This window comes from Convolutriloba macropyga, chromosome 8, assembly GCF_964194025.1.
Source record: "Convolutriloba macropyga chromosome 8, txConMacr16.3, whole genome shotgun sequence".
In the NCBI taxonomy this organism is placed as follows: domain Eukaryota; kingdom Metazoa; phylum Xenacoelomorpha; order Acoela; family Convolutidae; genus Convolutriloba; species Convolutriloba macropyga.
In genome coordinates this window covers 48,913,621-48,928,417 of record NC_134475.1, presented here as the reverse complement: position 1 = coordinate 48,928,417, position 14,797 = coordinate 48,913,621, and the positions used below count along the sequence as shown (strand labels likewise).

Here is a 14,797-nt window from a genome sequence, read left to right as displayed (position 1 = left end):
AGTGAAAATTATTTTTTTCTCCACATTTCAGCGCTTTTCTTACAAAAATTCACCGCCAAACCTCGACCCGGGTTGCTCCGATTGTTCAAAACTATCAGAGAGTTTATTTAGCATAATATGCTGTATTAAAGTATATTTACAAAGCTTGAACCGTAAGACTGGTTCAATTGGCCATGTTTCACGGGCCATGGCCATGCCTCGCAGTAACCCGTGCTATTTAGAATTAAACTATCACTGCGGAAACTAAGATCACATTCCAACATCGAATTCCGACAAAAATTAGATGGGTAAAATATGTATTATGACATCTTGGTTACATCTTGGTTTTTTGTAACACATTGGGTCCTTTGTCATCCCATTGGCATTTCATCAGGAGCGATTTTGGGTGAAAAATCAATTAATCATCTTTTCATGTCAAATGACATTTGCGCAAGACACAGTTTTGGTTTTTGGTCGAAAACGGTTTCAATTTAAAACCTTTTCTGATATTTTCAGAACATTCCAAAAAATCAGAACACTCCTTCATTCGTGTTTGACAAAATTCAACTCACTACATCCTATGTTTTCTACAGAACTGTCTGAACTACAAAGTTATTTCTTTTTGAACAAAGGGATGGCATAGAAAGACAAAGACGCAAAATTATTGTGATTGAATTGAGATTAAAGAATAGATCAAACTAATGATTTAAGGTGGGTTTTGAAATTTCATGCAATTTCGACTGAGATTGATAGCTATTCTCACAGCTAAATTATACTTTTATCAAGCAGAAATAGCGTATATACAAAACCTTGTAAAAAATGAAAACTTTATTGATAATTTGTAGCAGTCGATCGCGCTCTTCCAAAAGACATTAATTTTCAGTTCACGTGAATCGGATGATAATTTTTGTAAATGTATTTCTGAATAAGCTATATATACATTTTCTCAATTCATTTTTAAATATGAACAAAATGAAGTGAATTTGACTTGAAAGAAGTTACAGCATATATTAAATACAAACTCGAAAAATAGAACAATTTTTTGCTTTTTTGAGGATTTGGACAATTTTATCATCTAAAAAAAGAATCTTTGTTTAATAAATTGGCAGCTTTTAAAAAGCAGCTTTTTGAAAAAATGCTTTAAAAAGCTTTTTAAAAAAGATTAAGTTTTGCGGTGTCAAATAAAGACCACTTTTTGTGTATATAAAATTTGAAACAAAATGAAGCGTAACATTTATTCTCGAACAACTGGATGGGGTTTGATTGCATTGTATCAAGTGGGAACCCGGAGGTTGGTGGCAGAGCAAATCAGCGCTGAATCAGCAATGCATTCTGTTTTTTAGGATGACCAGTACTCTGTTCATGTCACTATGACCACTACGCTGGCCAGTCTGATTTTTTAGTAAAATTTGCTTCATGATAAATAATATGTTCAGCTTAACTCCCGCCAACATGGTTTGTTTTATACGCGATTTGAACTTCCGCGTGGGTATTTGTAACATTTAATTTGCGTAGCAAGTCTCAACCACTGAGTTAAATGGGCTTTGTTGTAATTGCCTACAAATCGGCTGAAAAATAAATAGTGTGTATACTACTATAGTAATTACTAGTTATAAGCTACAAAAGTATGACATTGCTCTGCTCAGACTTATTTTGGGTTATGAGTAATTTTCAGACTATACAGGATCAGTTTAGCCTGTTCGATTTCTATGGCCTCAAATTAATCATGTTGAAGAAATACTGCACATAAAGAAACTTAAATTATTCGGGATATACAATGTTTCAGAACTGAATTAAGTTTTTACTCCTGAAATGTGCTGGTTCAGCGCTGAAAAGCTCTGCGACTCAAGTCCGGGGGACCAGGTTCAAGATTTTTTAATAATTATTATAAACAAACGATCGTGATTTTTATATTCGGTAACCCGGACCCGAGTGTCATAGATTTTCATTATTGAATCAGTAGATTCCAAGAGTAGAGAAAAAATCATTATGTTCATAAAAAATTCAGAATTTTACTATGAATTTTTCTATGAAATGTCTTAAAAAGTGCCATGATCAGAACTCTGGTCATAGTAAAAATCATAATGGAAATTCTATGATTCAGTACTGATTTGTTATGACACATAGATCCGGGAATACAGCAGCACTACGAGCAAAAAAGCTGATTTATACTAAAAATAACGTAAACAGGCCAATGATATAGCTTCTTTTATGTAATTGACATACACAAACAATAAGATTGAAAGAAAAAAAGAAGCAGCTTTCAGTGTACTTTTACAGTTTTTTGTAATCACGATTTTGACTTAGGAAGAAATTTCAATCACAGAGAAAACAGTTGGTCAAATCCGTCAAAATGTACAAAACCAATCAAGAGACTGAGTAGAAATCAGAAACAGTCGAGCTAACATTTGCAAAAAAAACTTTTAATTCCCCCCAGGCGTACGTGCTATTTTTTACACGCTTTATTTTGCAACACGTTATATAACGCATAATTTCTAATTGGAAAAAACTTTGGAACTGTGCAATGTAAATAGTTGAACTAGCGTTGCCCATCAAACACAATTTAGAGTAAAAAGAGAAGAAATTTAAAACTTTACTGCTTAAAAATACTCCAGAAATTGTTTTTAAAAACAAATTTAACTAAAATTGATAATAAAGCTTTGGTGATAAGGCAGGAGAGGTTGCATAGTTATTGGGGTTGGTGTAATTGGCGGCATAAAAATGAAGGAGGAGGAAGTGTCGAAAGTTGAATGGTATGAGGGGGGGGGGGGGTATTTGGGGGTCCTCGATTGGGGGTGGCGTCAAGGAATTGTTAGGGAGTCAAAGCTTCACAGAAAGACATTTTGAACTTGAAGGCTACTTGGCTTACTAACAAAATGATTATTACAGCCGGAATTTCTAATTTCTAATTTCTAATTTCTAAGTACCCTAATTTCTAATGTTAGTACTCAAAAACAGATTTATTTGTTCAAAGTCGAAAGCGATGTAGTAAGAAATTGATTCAGAGAAGACAAACTTGTAGAATAGTAGTACTTCTCTTCGAATCGTAAAAACCTGTAGAAAATCGGTTTTTCTTCTCTGGAGTTGTTCAAGGACGCACACGGCTACAATAACTGGTTAAATATCTTCTCGAAAGTATTTATTGAAAATTTTGGAGTTCCAAACTGTCTTGTAAAAGCTTTTTTAATTGAAAAACTATTGCATCTCCCACTATAAGAGAACAAAGATAAAAAGTTTTGAACAAGGATAAAAATTTTGTCAATAACGTGATAATGTGACAAAACTAGAAAACGTGAAAAATGGGCAAAAAGGTAAAAAGGCAAAAGTAAAGGTTCATAAAGTTTAAAATTCATTAAAGAGTTCAGAAGTGAGGTAAGTCCAGCATTTAAACCAGAATAAATGACGTCACGCACACAAATTGAAAAAGTCAATGGTCGCAAGAATCATCGATCAAAACGACGAATTAAAAAAACATGACAGGACAATTTCTGACGCACACTTCAAAAAAATTTTATTGGCTAAACACATACTAGACCTAGAACGGACAATGAGTAAAATGGAAAAACCATTTCCAAAAAAAAATCAGTTAAAAAATTTAAAAAAAAACTGAAAATCAGCGTCAAATGCCGCATGTGAAGGAACACCACAGGCAAGAAAGAGAAATTTGGTTTCAACCAAAAAACTTAGCCTAGAATAAACTATGAATGGATTGGGAAAACCATTTAGAAAAAAATCCGACCCATGAAATTGAAAAAAAAATCAAAGTAAAATTGCCGCATGTGAAAAAAAACCACTAGCGAGAAAGTGAACTTTTGTAATTACGTATCATGAGAAAAGTTTTGCTTGATGAGAAGTTTTGAGAAGTTTAGCTTAATAATTGTTCCGACCCCACATTTGGGGGAGGAAATATCAAATCTTTTTTTTTGTTCAGACAATTTCGGTCGATCGATATATTCATCGTAAAGAAATGTGAGTGGTATCATTAAAAAGCTCGTTCAGCGTAGAATTCGAAACTAAAAAATAATTTTTGAATTTCATTTTTTGAGAAGTTATCGAAGTTTAATGTTTAGCGTGAACGCATGATATTTGTCATGCTTTTGTTCACTTTTAACGGAATTTTTGTTCAAAATAAGACTTTTCTTATTCAAAGGTTAATTCAAAATTATATTTCACGCTACAGATTTCAACAGTTTTCTGATCCTAATAGACGAAAGGCAATAAAACCGCCAGTTTTTGTCTCATGAGGACTTTTATTATTCATAAAATAATCGATTTTTATTTGAGAGTTTTTTAAAAAAAATTTTCATTTTTTTGAGAATTTCAGTCACTTAGAGACTTGTCACTTTTCATATCATGGTTCTGCTCAGGACATATCTCGTTTACAATCAAATGATGGCAACTGAACATTAATCAAAAAATTTGCTTTCGAGGAATCACTCAGATTTTTCGGCTGAGATCTTCTTCCTGAGTTTTTAATAACATTTGGGAGTCCTTCAGCATTTTTTTGAACATTAACCGGCCACAAATTTTTTTGTGACTTGTAAGTTGGTCTCAGTAATAACGGTAACACCATCAAATATACTGCAATCAAATTTAATCTGGTTAGTGGTATTATCTTCTAACTATTAATTCCATGACTTCGATACCACAAGTTTTCATTTTTTTTGGAAATTTTTAAATAATTTCGGTTCCTTTTGAAATCTTGTTACATTATCCTAATATTAATAGTTCCCATTGGTTTAGAGGAGAAATTCAATGGCTCATAGATTAAGTTTTTCAATAAAAACGTGGTTTAATTGACTTCAACGCTTTCTTCAGGCACTTTTCTACTGATTCTTTTGGATTCTGCCTTTTATTTGTTGATGTTTTCATTGCCACAAGAATTATTATGACGTCTTGTTTGATGACATATAACAAAAACATCCTTCTTGTCCCATTAAGTCATAATTTGGCGTACTTATTGACTTCTATTGAAAGCTATTGAACTTAATGGTTGTAAAGTCTTTGAAAAAAACTTTTTGAAAATTTTCTTTTCGAAAAATTTTATTGAATTACTAATCGATAAAACTTTTTGTCAATTGTATGTTAGTCTGGGTAATGACAAGACCTCCGTTTTGTGTACTGCAACCCAAATTTAATCTGGTTGACGGTATTATCTGCTATATATTGGTTTCATGACTTCAATGCCACAATTTTTCAGTTTTTTTAGATTTTCGATTGTTTTCGTAATTTTGGTTGCTTTCTGAATCTTTTCATGTTCTCTTAATATCGACAGTTCCCAATGGTTTAGAGAAGGCGTTCAGTGGATAATAGACAAAAATAATAAGGACGGGTTTATGGCTTAAATGGCTTCGAAACTTCCTTCTCGAACTTTTTTACTGAAATTTGTGTTTTTACCTCTATTTGTTGCGTTTTCATAATCATAGGACTTATTGTGATGTCCTATTGATAACCTATGAATGACAAACATCCCTGTTTTCCATTTGAGCCATAACTTATTTATTCACTTCCGTCAATATTGACAGTATTGACTGTTAAGACTTAAAAAATAAATTTTCAAAATTTTTTTGAACATTAACCGATCTTAAACTTGTTTTGATGAAGCGTAAGTCAGTTTGAGTAATAACAGGACCCATTTTCTTCTACTGCAACTAAAATGTTTTGCATCTTCGATGCACCAAGTTTTCATTTTTTTAATTTCGGGATATTGTCTCATATTTTTGCTTACTTTTGAAATCTTACCATGTTATCCTAAAATTGACAGTTCCCACCGGCTTAGAGGAGGAATTCAATTGATCACAGAAAAAAAATTTCAGAGAAAAAATATGGTTTTTAATGGTTTTGACACTTCTCGCACTTTCTTAATGAATTTTTTCTTTTTGCTTGTTTTTGTTGCGTTTTCATAGTCATATGACTTATTGTGATGACTTATTGATGACTTTTTAATGTCAGATATCATAGCCGTATTTTTTGAATTCCGTTGAAAGCTACTGAATTTTTGGCTTAAGACTACGGGTTTGCTCAAAAGTTTCGTTGTTTTATTGTATTTGTTAATCTTAGCTGTTTTCTTTATGTCGATTTCTTGCAAAAAAAATCCCATTGCGGTTAAAACATAAATTGGAAATTAAATTACTGAATAGTTTGTTTTTTAATTTCCTCGACCATTTTTCTCATTTTTTTAATTTGCTGTTTTTGCCCGTTTAGTTTTATGTAGGCGTCAATTTTTTTCTAAAAGCTGACAGTTCTCATAAGCTTATAATTGAGGATTGAGCAACGTATTCAATGCAGTTAGAGTCTTTTTAGAGATCTTACAGTTACTGATAGTTTGTTTCAATTTTTTTGAACTTTTCAGTTCGTTCATTCTTTTTGCCAACTTGTAAATTATTCTCATCATTGAGGGGTCACATTCACTTCCTTGTAATTAAACTTTTAACGTGTTTATTGATAATATGTCGTATCTGTTGCTTTTTCAATTGGACAATATGCATTTTGATAATTATTTTGTGAGTGGTCAGTATTTGTGTTTCTTTTTGTCTTCGTTTAGCAAATTCGCGTAATAATACAACCCAACGATTTTCAAATGATGCCCAGGTGAACATATTTAACATTTGAGTACAATTTCATCTGTATAAGTATACATAACAATTGTAGTAAAAATAATATAATATTTTCTAATCTAATATTTTCAAATTAAATAATTTGTGTTTGCGCAAATTTTTTGCATTTTTTTGTTATTCTGCACCTTTAGTCCGTTTCTATGCCTGAGTCTAACCAAAGACAGGTCGTATTGGTTTCCTCATTATTTATTTTATTTCTTCTTTTTGCAGACTTGTTACCTATTCTCATTAAAGAAAGGTCACATCTGCTTTATAATTAAGAAAAAGTAAATTTGTGTAGTTAGGGTTTTGTCTGATTGTCTGGTTGTAAATTACGTCAAAAATGTAGATGAGCACGATCGGAACATCATGTGCGAACGCACATTAACGACCCTCTTTGTTAGGTTTATTTATTAATCCTTGTTCCACGGAAAATAGTTACAACAGATTGGTCTGCTAACACAGCTATTTTACAAGTAATTGTTTAATTTTCTGAGGGTCATCTGAAGGTTTAAGCGTTGATAATAAAATTCAACGCATTCAGCGCTTTCACAGCAAATTTAAGTAGAATTTTTGCGTTTCGAAATCTTTAAAATTAACTTAAGTTATCCCTTTGTTCATTTCATTATCCACTCCCAATTAATTTTTTTCATAATTCTTGATTGTGGCTGCGAATGTTTGTCTACGTACCTTTTCGAAATCTGATATGCGTTGAAGGAGTTCGTTCTTGACCTCCATCTCGAGTGAGTGCATCTTCCTCTTCTGTTCATCTTCACTCTTCATCAATCTCTCGCTATGCTCAACCCTCTCACGGTCAAACGTCTAAACATCAAACATAACAAAAACATCAACAACAATAACAACAGTTCAACAATATTCTTTCCAGAACAAATAACGAGAACAGTTGCCGATCAATTTTAAACAGCGAGTAGCTACTTTCCAAGTTCAATAATTTCTCTTTACTTGATGAAGTTGGGAAAACAATTTTTATGCGCCGACCTCTCAACTAGAGGTATATCGTAGATTCAAATTTATGGTGTCGTTAAATTTGGTTTTGTATTATATATAAATTGTCATTTTATTGAGGTTACTTTCAATGCATTAGAATTACCTGATTGGTTGATGATGATAGTCTAATGAGCTCATGTCTGAGATCCTCCATCTGTCTCGACTGTTCTGCTATTTGTGTGTGCTCTTCCGACAGCCTAAAAGAAAATCAAGAAATAGACATTTTATTCAAAAAGTTTTGGATGATGCCGGAAAATAGCCGCGATAGACGCTTGGGGCCTTCCATGAAATGAAACAACTAAAGAGATGAGATAGACAGATCGACCACCAGTCCTTTAATAGACCACTAGACATTTTGGGTTAGCTTTGGACTGTCATTTTTATGAGACACATAAGCTCTATAAGGAGAAAGCCCTAATAGGGCTTTTCAAAATTAGGATCTTTTCCGTTTGTGCCCCCTCAGCTTAGCGGGCGCATTTTATTTGCACCCCTCAGATGCACGTGCAATGTTTCTTACATAATGACTTACTATGTAATGGCACGTGCTGTGTAACTGGGGGCGCATAACGTACTGGGGGCACAAACGGAAAAGATCCCAGAATTAATATTCGAAATCAAAAACTCAAGACTCTAATAAACAATACTCAAGAATTAGGGCATATATGTTTGGCACTACTTGGATGCACACTATTGACTTTTAACAAGTAAATGTTCATGAAATTTAAAGTTCCATAAATGAGTTCAGAAGTCATTTTTTTTGAGTGAGCCAAGTCATTGAAAAAGTCAATTTCAAAAAGTCAGGGTACGACGAAACAAAAATCTGTTAGACGAAGTAAAAACAAGCCTAAAACTAATATAATGTCATACTCAAACCTCATAACCATCAAAAGTTGCAAAACAACTGCTTTTAAAAGCCGCACGTGAACAAAAAAAATTTCGCTTGCTAAGAGAAAAAATTTTTACACATCAATTTCTCGCTCTCTCAAAAACAGCGGTATGAACAAAAACCACTCTCTTTTCGCTCCGCTCTTCACTTTTGTTCAGCACCAAAATCCCTCCCAATTTTTTTCAAGCGTTACATTTTCCGCTTCAAAAATTACTCCAATAAAATTGATTAAAAAGAAGGACTTCTCCAATACTCCTCTTCGAGTCGGAAAAAAAATAGGAGCGCTATAATAGCTGCCTGGAATTGAGGACGCGGCTATTAATAATGCACTTGGTTACATACGATTAGAAATTAGCAATCAGTATTAGCATCATGTTTTTTGATAAGCTGATAATTTAATCCCATGTTTGGCTGCTATAGCTTCATGTCAAGTCTCACGGGTCACTCAGGTACGGACAAGACCCGCGAGGCATGGACAAACGAGCTAAGCATAAACTTTAAAACTTGGAAAGTATACTTTAGTTTACTTTAAATTATCTCAATAGTAATTCTGGTAAATTCATTTAATGGGTAAAAACAGCATATATTAGGTATTTTGTTAGATTGGGAATTTTGTCATTGGGGATTCTGGCATTGCGCATTTTGTTCTGTCATCCAGCATTTGATGAACCATCAGCTTACATGTTAAGACAAAAAATTAAATGCAGTCGCTTTAGTGTAATATTCAGTCTTCTTTTACATATCATAAAACTCCTTCTCACTATCAGAACAAAATATCCTATGATGAAAACCCAATATGCCAAAACACACACATTATTTCCCGGGTCGAGGTTTTTTGGGTAAATTTTTGCAAGAAATGCGGTGAATGCGGTGAATTCTTGTAAGAAATGCAGTGATTGCGGTGAAAGCGGTGAAAATAAGTATTTCACCGCATTTCACCGCATTTCTTACCAAAATTCATCGCAAAATTCAAACCATTTCTTACAATAATTCACCGCATCGACTTTTGTGGCAAAATAATGTAAGAAATGCGGTGAAAGAGGCGAATGCGTTGAAAAAAATAATTCACCACATTTCAGCGCATTCAAATTCAAAAGAACTTTCAAAGATGTAATTGACATTCGGAGCAGTGGACTAAGCAGTGGAAGGCATGCAGGAGGTCAGATGTTCGAACCCGTGTGCGGACAATTCTTTTTCGTTAGAATAGTGAAAACGCGGTGAAAAAAAATAATTCACCGCAATTCACCGCATTCACCGCATTCACCGCAAAAATATATACGAAATACGCAGTGAAAATTATATTTTTCTCCGCATTTCAGCGCTTTTCTTACAAAAATTCACCGCCAAACCTCGACCCGGGTTGCTCCGATTGTTCAAAACTATCAGAGAGTTTATTTAGCATAATATGCTGTATTAAAGTATATTTACAAAGCTTGAACCGTAAGACCGGTTCAATTGGCCATGTTTCACGGGCCATGGCCATGCCTCGCAGTAACCCGTGCTATTTAGAATTAAACTATCACTGCGGAAACTAAGATCACATTCCAACATCGAATTCCGACAAAAATTAGATGGGTAAAAGATGTATTATGACATCTTGGTTACATCTTGGTTTTTTGTAACACATTGGGTCCTTTGTCATCCCATTGGCATTTCATCAGGAGCGATTTTGGGTGAAAAATCATTTAATCATCTTTTCATGTCAAATGACATTTGCGCAAGACACAGTTTTGGTTTTTGGTCGAAAACGGTTTCAATTTAAAACCTTTTCTGATATTTTCAGAACATTCCAAAAAATCAGAACACTCCTTCATTCGTGTTTGACAAAATTCAACTCACTACATCCTATGTTTTCTACAGAACTGTCTGAACTACAAAGTTATTTCTTTTTGAACAAAGGGATGGCATAGAAAGACAAAGACGCAAAATTATTGTGATTGAATTGAGATTAAAGAATAGATCAAACTAATGATTTAAGGTGGGTTTTGAAATTTCATGCAATTTCGACTGAGATTGATAGCTATTCTCACAGCTAAATTATACTTTTATCAAGCAGAAATAGCGTATATACAAAACCTTGTAAAAAATGAAAACTTTATTGATAATTTGTAGCAGTCGATCGCGCTCTTCCAAAAGACATTAATTTTCAGTTCACGTGAATCGGATGATAATTTTTGTAAATGTATTTCTGAATAAGCTATATATACATTTTCTCAATTCATTTTTAAATATGAACAAAATGAAGTGAATTTGACTTGAAAGAAGTTACAGCATATATTAAATACAAACTCGAAAAATAGAACAATTTTTTGCTTTTTTGAGGATTTGGACAATTTTATCATCTAAAAAAAGAATCTTTGTTTAATAAATTGGCAGCTTTTAAAAAGCAGCTTTTTGAAAAAATGCTTTAAAAAGCTTTTAAAAAAGATTAAGTTTTGCGGTGTCAAATAAAGACCACTTTTTGTGTATATAAAATTTGAAACAAAATGAAGCGTAACATTTATTCTCGAACAACTGGATGGGGTTTGATTGCATTGTATCAAGTGGGAACCCGGAGGTTGGTGGCAGAGCAAATCAGCGCTGAATCAGCAATGCATTCTGTTTTTTAGGATGACCAGTACTCTGTTCATGTCACTATGACCACTACGCTGGCCAGTCTGATTTTTTAGTAAAATTTGCTTCATGATAAATAATATGTTCAGCTTAACTCCCGCCAACATGGTTTGTTTTATACGCGATTTGAACTTCCGCGTGGGTATTTGTAACATTTAATTTGCGTAGCAAGTCGTAACCACTGAGTTAAATGGGCTTTGTTGTAATTGCCTACAAATCGGCTGAAAAATAAATAGTGTGTATACTACTATAGTAATTACTAGTTATAAGCTACAAAAGTATGACATTGCTCTGCTCAGACTTATTTTGGGGTATGAGTAATTTTCAGACTATACAGGATCAGTTTAGCCTGTTCGATTTCTATGGCCTCAAATTAATCATGTTGAAGAAATACTGCACATAAAGAAACTTAAAATATTCGGGATATACAATGTTTCAGAACTGAATTAAATTTTTACTCCTGAAATGTGCTGGTTCAGCGCTGAAAAGCTCTGCGACTCAAGTCCGGGGGACCAGGTTCAAGATTTTTTAATAATTATTATAAACGAACGATCGTGATTTTTATATTCGGTAACCCGGACCCGAGTGTCATAGATTTTCATTATTGAATCAGTAGATTCCAAGAGTAGAGAAAAAATCATTATGTTCATAAAAAATTCAGAATTTTACTATGAATTTTTCTATGAAATGTCTTAAAAAGTGCCATGATCAGAACTCTGGTCATAGTAAAAATCATAATGGAAATTCTATGATTCAGTACTGATTTGTTATGACACATAGATCCGGGAATACAGCAGCACTACGAGCAAAAAAGCTGATTTATACTAAAAATAACGTAAACAGGCCAATGATATAGCTTCTTTTATGTAATTGACATACACAAACAATAAGATTGAAAGAAAAAAAGAAGCAGCTTTCAGTGTACTTTTACAGTTTTTTGTAATCACGATTTTGACTTAGGAAGAAATTTCAATCACAGAGAAAACAGTTGGTCAAATCCGTCAAAATGTACAAAACCAATCAAGAGACTGAGTAGAAATCAGAAACAGTCGAGCAAACATTTGCAAAAAAAACTTTTAATTCCCCCCAGGCGTACGTGCTATTTTTTACACGCTTTATTTTGCAACACGTTATATAACGCATAATTTCTAATTGGAAAAAACTTTGGAATTGTGCAATGTAAATAGTTGAACTAGCGTTGCCCATCAAACACAATTTAGAGTAAAAAGAGAAGAAATTTAAAACTTTACTGCTTAAAAATACTCCAGAAATTGTTTTTAAAAACAAATTTAACTAAAATTGATAATAAAGCTTTGGTGATAAGGCAGGAGAGGTTGCATAGTTATTGGGGTTGGTGTAATTGGCGGCATAAAAATGAAGGAGGAGGAAGTGTCGAAAGTTGAATGGTATGAGGGGGGGGGGGTATTTGGGGGTCCTCGATTGGGGGTGGAGTCAAGGAATTGTTAGGGAGTCAAAGCTTCACAGAAAGACATTTTGAACTTGAAGGCTACTTGGCTTACTAACAAAATGATTATTACAGCCGTAATTTCTAATTTCTAATTTTTAATTTCTAAGTACCCTAATTTCTAATGTTAGTACTCAAAAACAGATTTATTTGTTCAAAGTCGAAAGCGATGTAGTAAGAAATTGATTCAGAGAAGACAAACTTGTAGAATAGTAGTACTTCTCTTCGAATCGTAAAAACCTGTAGAAAATCGGTTTTTCTTCTCTGGAGTTGTTCAAGGACTCACACGGCTACAATAACTGGTTAAATATCTTCTCGAAAATATTTATTGAAAATTTTGGAGTTCCAAACTGTCTTGTAAAAGCTTTTTTAATTGAAAAACTATTGCATCTCCCACTATAAGAGAACAAAGATAAAAAGTTTTGAACAAGGATAAAAATTTTGTCAATAACGTGATAATGTGACAAAACTAGAAAACGTGAAAAATGGGCAAAAATGTAAATTTTTAATAAAAAAGTCGTAAAATCTAGTAGTATCAAAGACAGAAAACCATAACTTAAAGCATCAAACTGCAAAAAAGAGTAAATCTTAATTTAGTAAAAGGAAGAGCAAGAGAAAGCATTAATTCTTTGCTGACACTAAGCTTCAAATTGACCAAATTAAAAATAAAGAATGGAGGCAAAGTTCAATAAGCCATTACCTATTTAAAAATCAAATATTTTTTAAAATGTCAAAACGACCATAAGCTTTCAAGTAAAAAGCTAGATGCATTAGTTTGAAGCTGCATAGGAATCCATTTAAACCCATCACTTCTGTGCATTGATTTGAAAGGTTCCGTTCTTTAATTAATACAAAAAACGATCGACTAATTTAATTTAAAAAAAGACCGACTGATTACAATCCGAATTAGTTTTAGACTGTAACAGTCCAAGATTGGCCCAAAACTAATCCTGCTAACGCTGTTCGTCTATTATGAAAACTTTTTTGAATGTTATAGATATAGATAAATTGTTGGTTAAAAAATTTTAAAAAATGCTGCTTTTTGATAATCAACGAGTAAAGTAAGCAAGAACTGCAAAGTTTTAATTAGAGAGCACTTTCAACGGAAGCTCATGTGGAAATAACCCTCTTTTGAGTCTACAATGATGGTGTTAATGGTGTGTGCGTGGGTACATCCAGAAAATTTAATCAAAGTGGACTTAAAACTTTTACACTGTTCCACCAAACCAAAAAGAAACAGTTAGAGGAAATCACTAATGATAATAAAAAGTTGCAAACGGCCTGGAGAACAAAAAATGTATAATTTAATCAGAGGAGGTTTAGTGTGCGTTTGCAGATAGAACTACATGAGGCCAATTTGAAGAACGTTACTATAACTGAAGTCATTAAACTGATTTATTCATGATGCTCATCCTTACTCAGATATCTGGGAAAGATCTTGAGCGCGATTTTACTAAATTTCAGATACAAGTAAATGAATACAGATAATTTAAATCTTTTACCTTTTAGTGAGTGCCTGTTCTGTGTTGCGTCTCTCTGACTCCTCCTTCAAGAATCGGTTTCTCAGATCAACCAGAGAATCCCTCACTTCCAGCAACCTGCACCAAATTAATCAAGCCATCACAGCAATCCTCTTATCGTTGTTTTATTGTCATGATTTCTTCCAAGCCTCAATTATAAATGCATAAATTAAACTCAAAAGTTTGCGTTAATAAAGATGAGTAAAATTGCCGTTTTTGAGTTGAAATCAGTTATGAAAACGTTTAGATGAGCCCGTCATTTGAAAAAAAATACTAAGACAGCCGCAGTATGGTAGATTTAAATTTATGCATGCTGTATATTACACTGGAGAACGCATGGAAGTCCGGATATCACATTTTTTTCTGAAAATGCAATCTGTACCTGGACTCAATATTGGATCTGAGCTGTTGCTGTTGGTATTCTGAATCAGACTGGTGGTCTTGCGTCTTTCTGAAGTAGTCCACCTGAAAAAAAAATAACATCCATTTGACCATTTGAAAATAATGATAAGTAAAATAACAAAAATTAGATAAAAGCCAAGATTAACGATTCATTGAATTGCAGCTATATTTTTCGCTTCCGAAAAACGACAGTCTTAACTTTTCTCAAATCTTAACGCTAGCTAAAAACGAATTATAGAAAGTATACATCTAAATACTTAACCTCTTGGTTTGACAAATACAAATATTCCAAACAAATGCAAAAAAACGAGGTTTGTCACGTGGGACA

General features: G+C 33.2%; 1 protein-coding gene across 1 annotated transcript in view; it reads right to left on the bottom strand.

Moving 5' to 3' along the window:
* Window positions 1-1,686: 1,686 nt before the first annotated feature.
* Window positions 1,687-14,797, bottom strand: part of LOC142345088 (uncharacterized) — a 23,457-nt gene continuing 10,346 nt past the window's right edge. The window contains exons 2-6 of the mRNA XM_075397172.1: window positions 14,450-14,532; window positions 14,050-14,145; window positions 7,687-7,780; window positions 7,266-7,397; window positions 1,687-1,719 (exon numbers count right to left, since the gene is read on the bottom strand). Of these exons, the coding sequence (XP_075253287.1) occupies window positions 1,687-1,719; window positions 7,266-7,397; window positions 7,687-7,780; window positions 14,050-14,145; window positions 14,450-14,532 (438 nt within the window). The remainder of the gene's footprint in view (window positions 1,720-7,265; window positions 7,398-7,686; window positions 7,781-14,049; window positions 14,146-14,449; window positions 14,533-14,797) is intronic.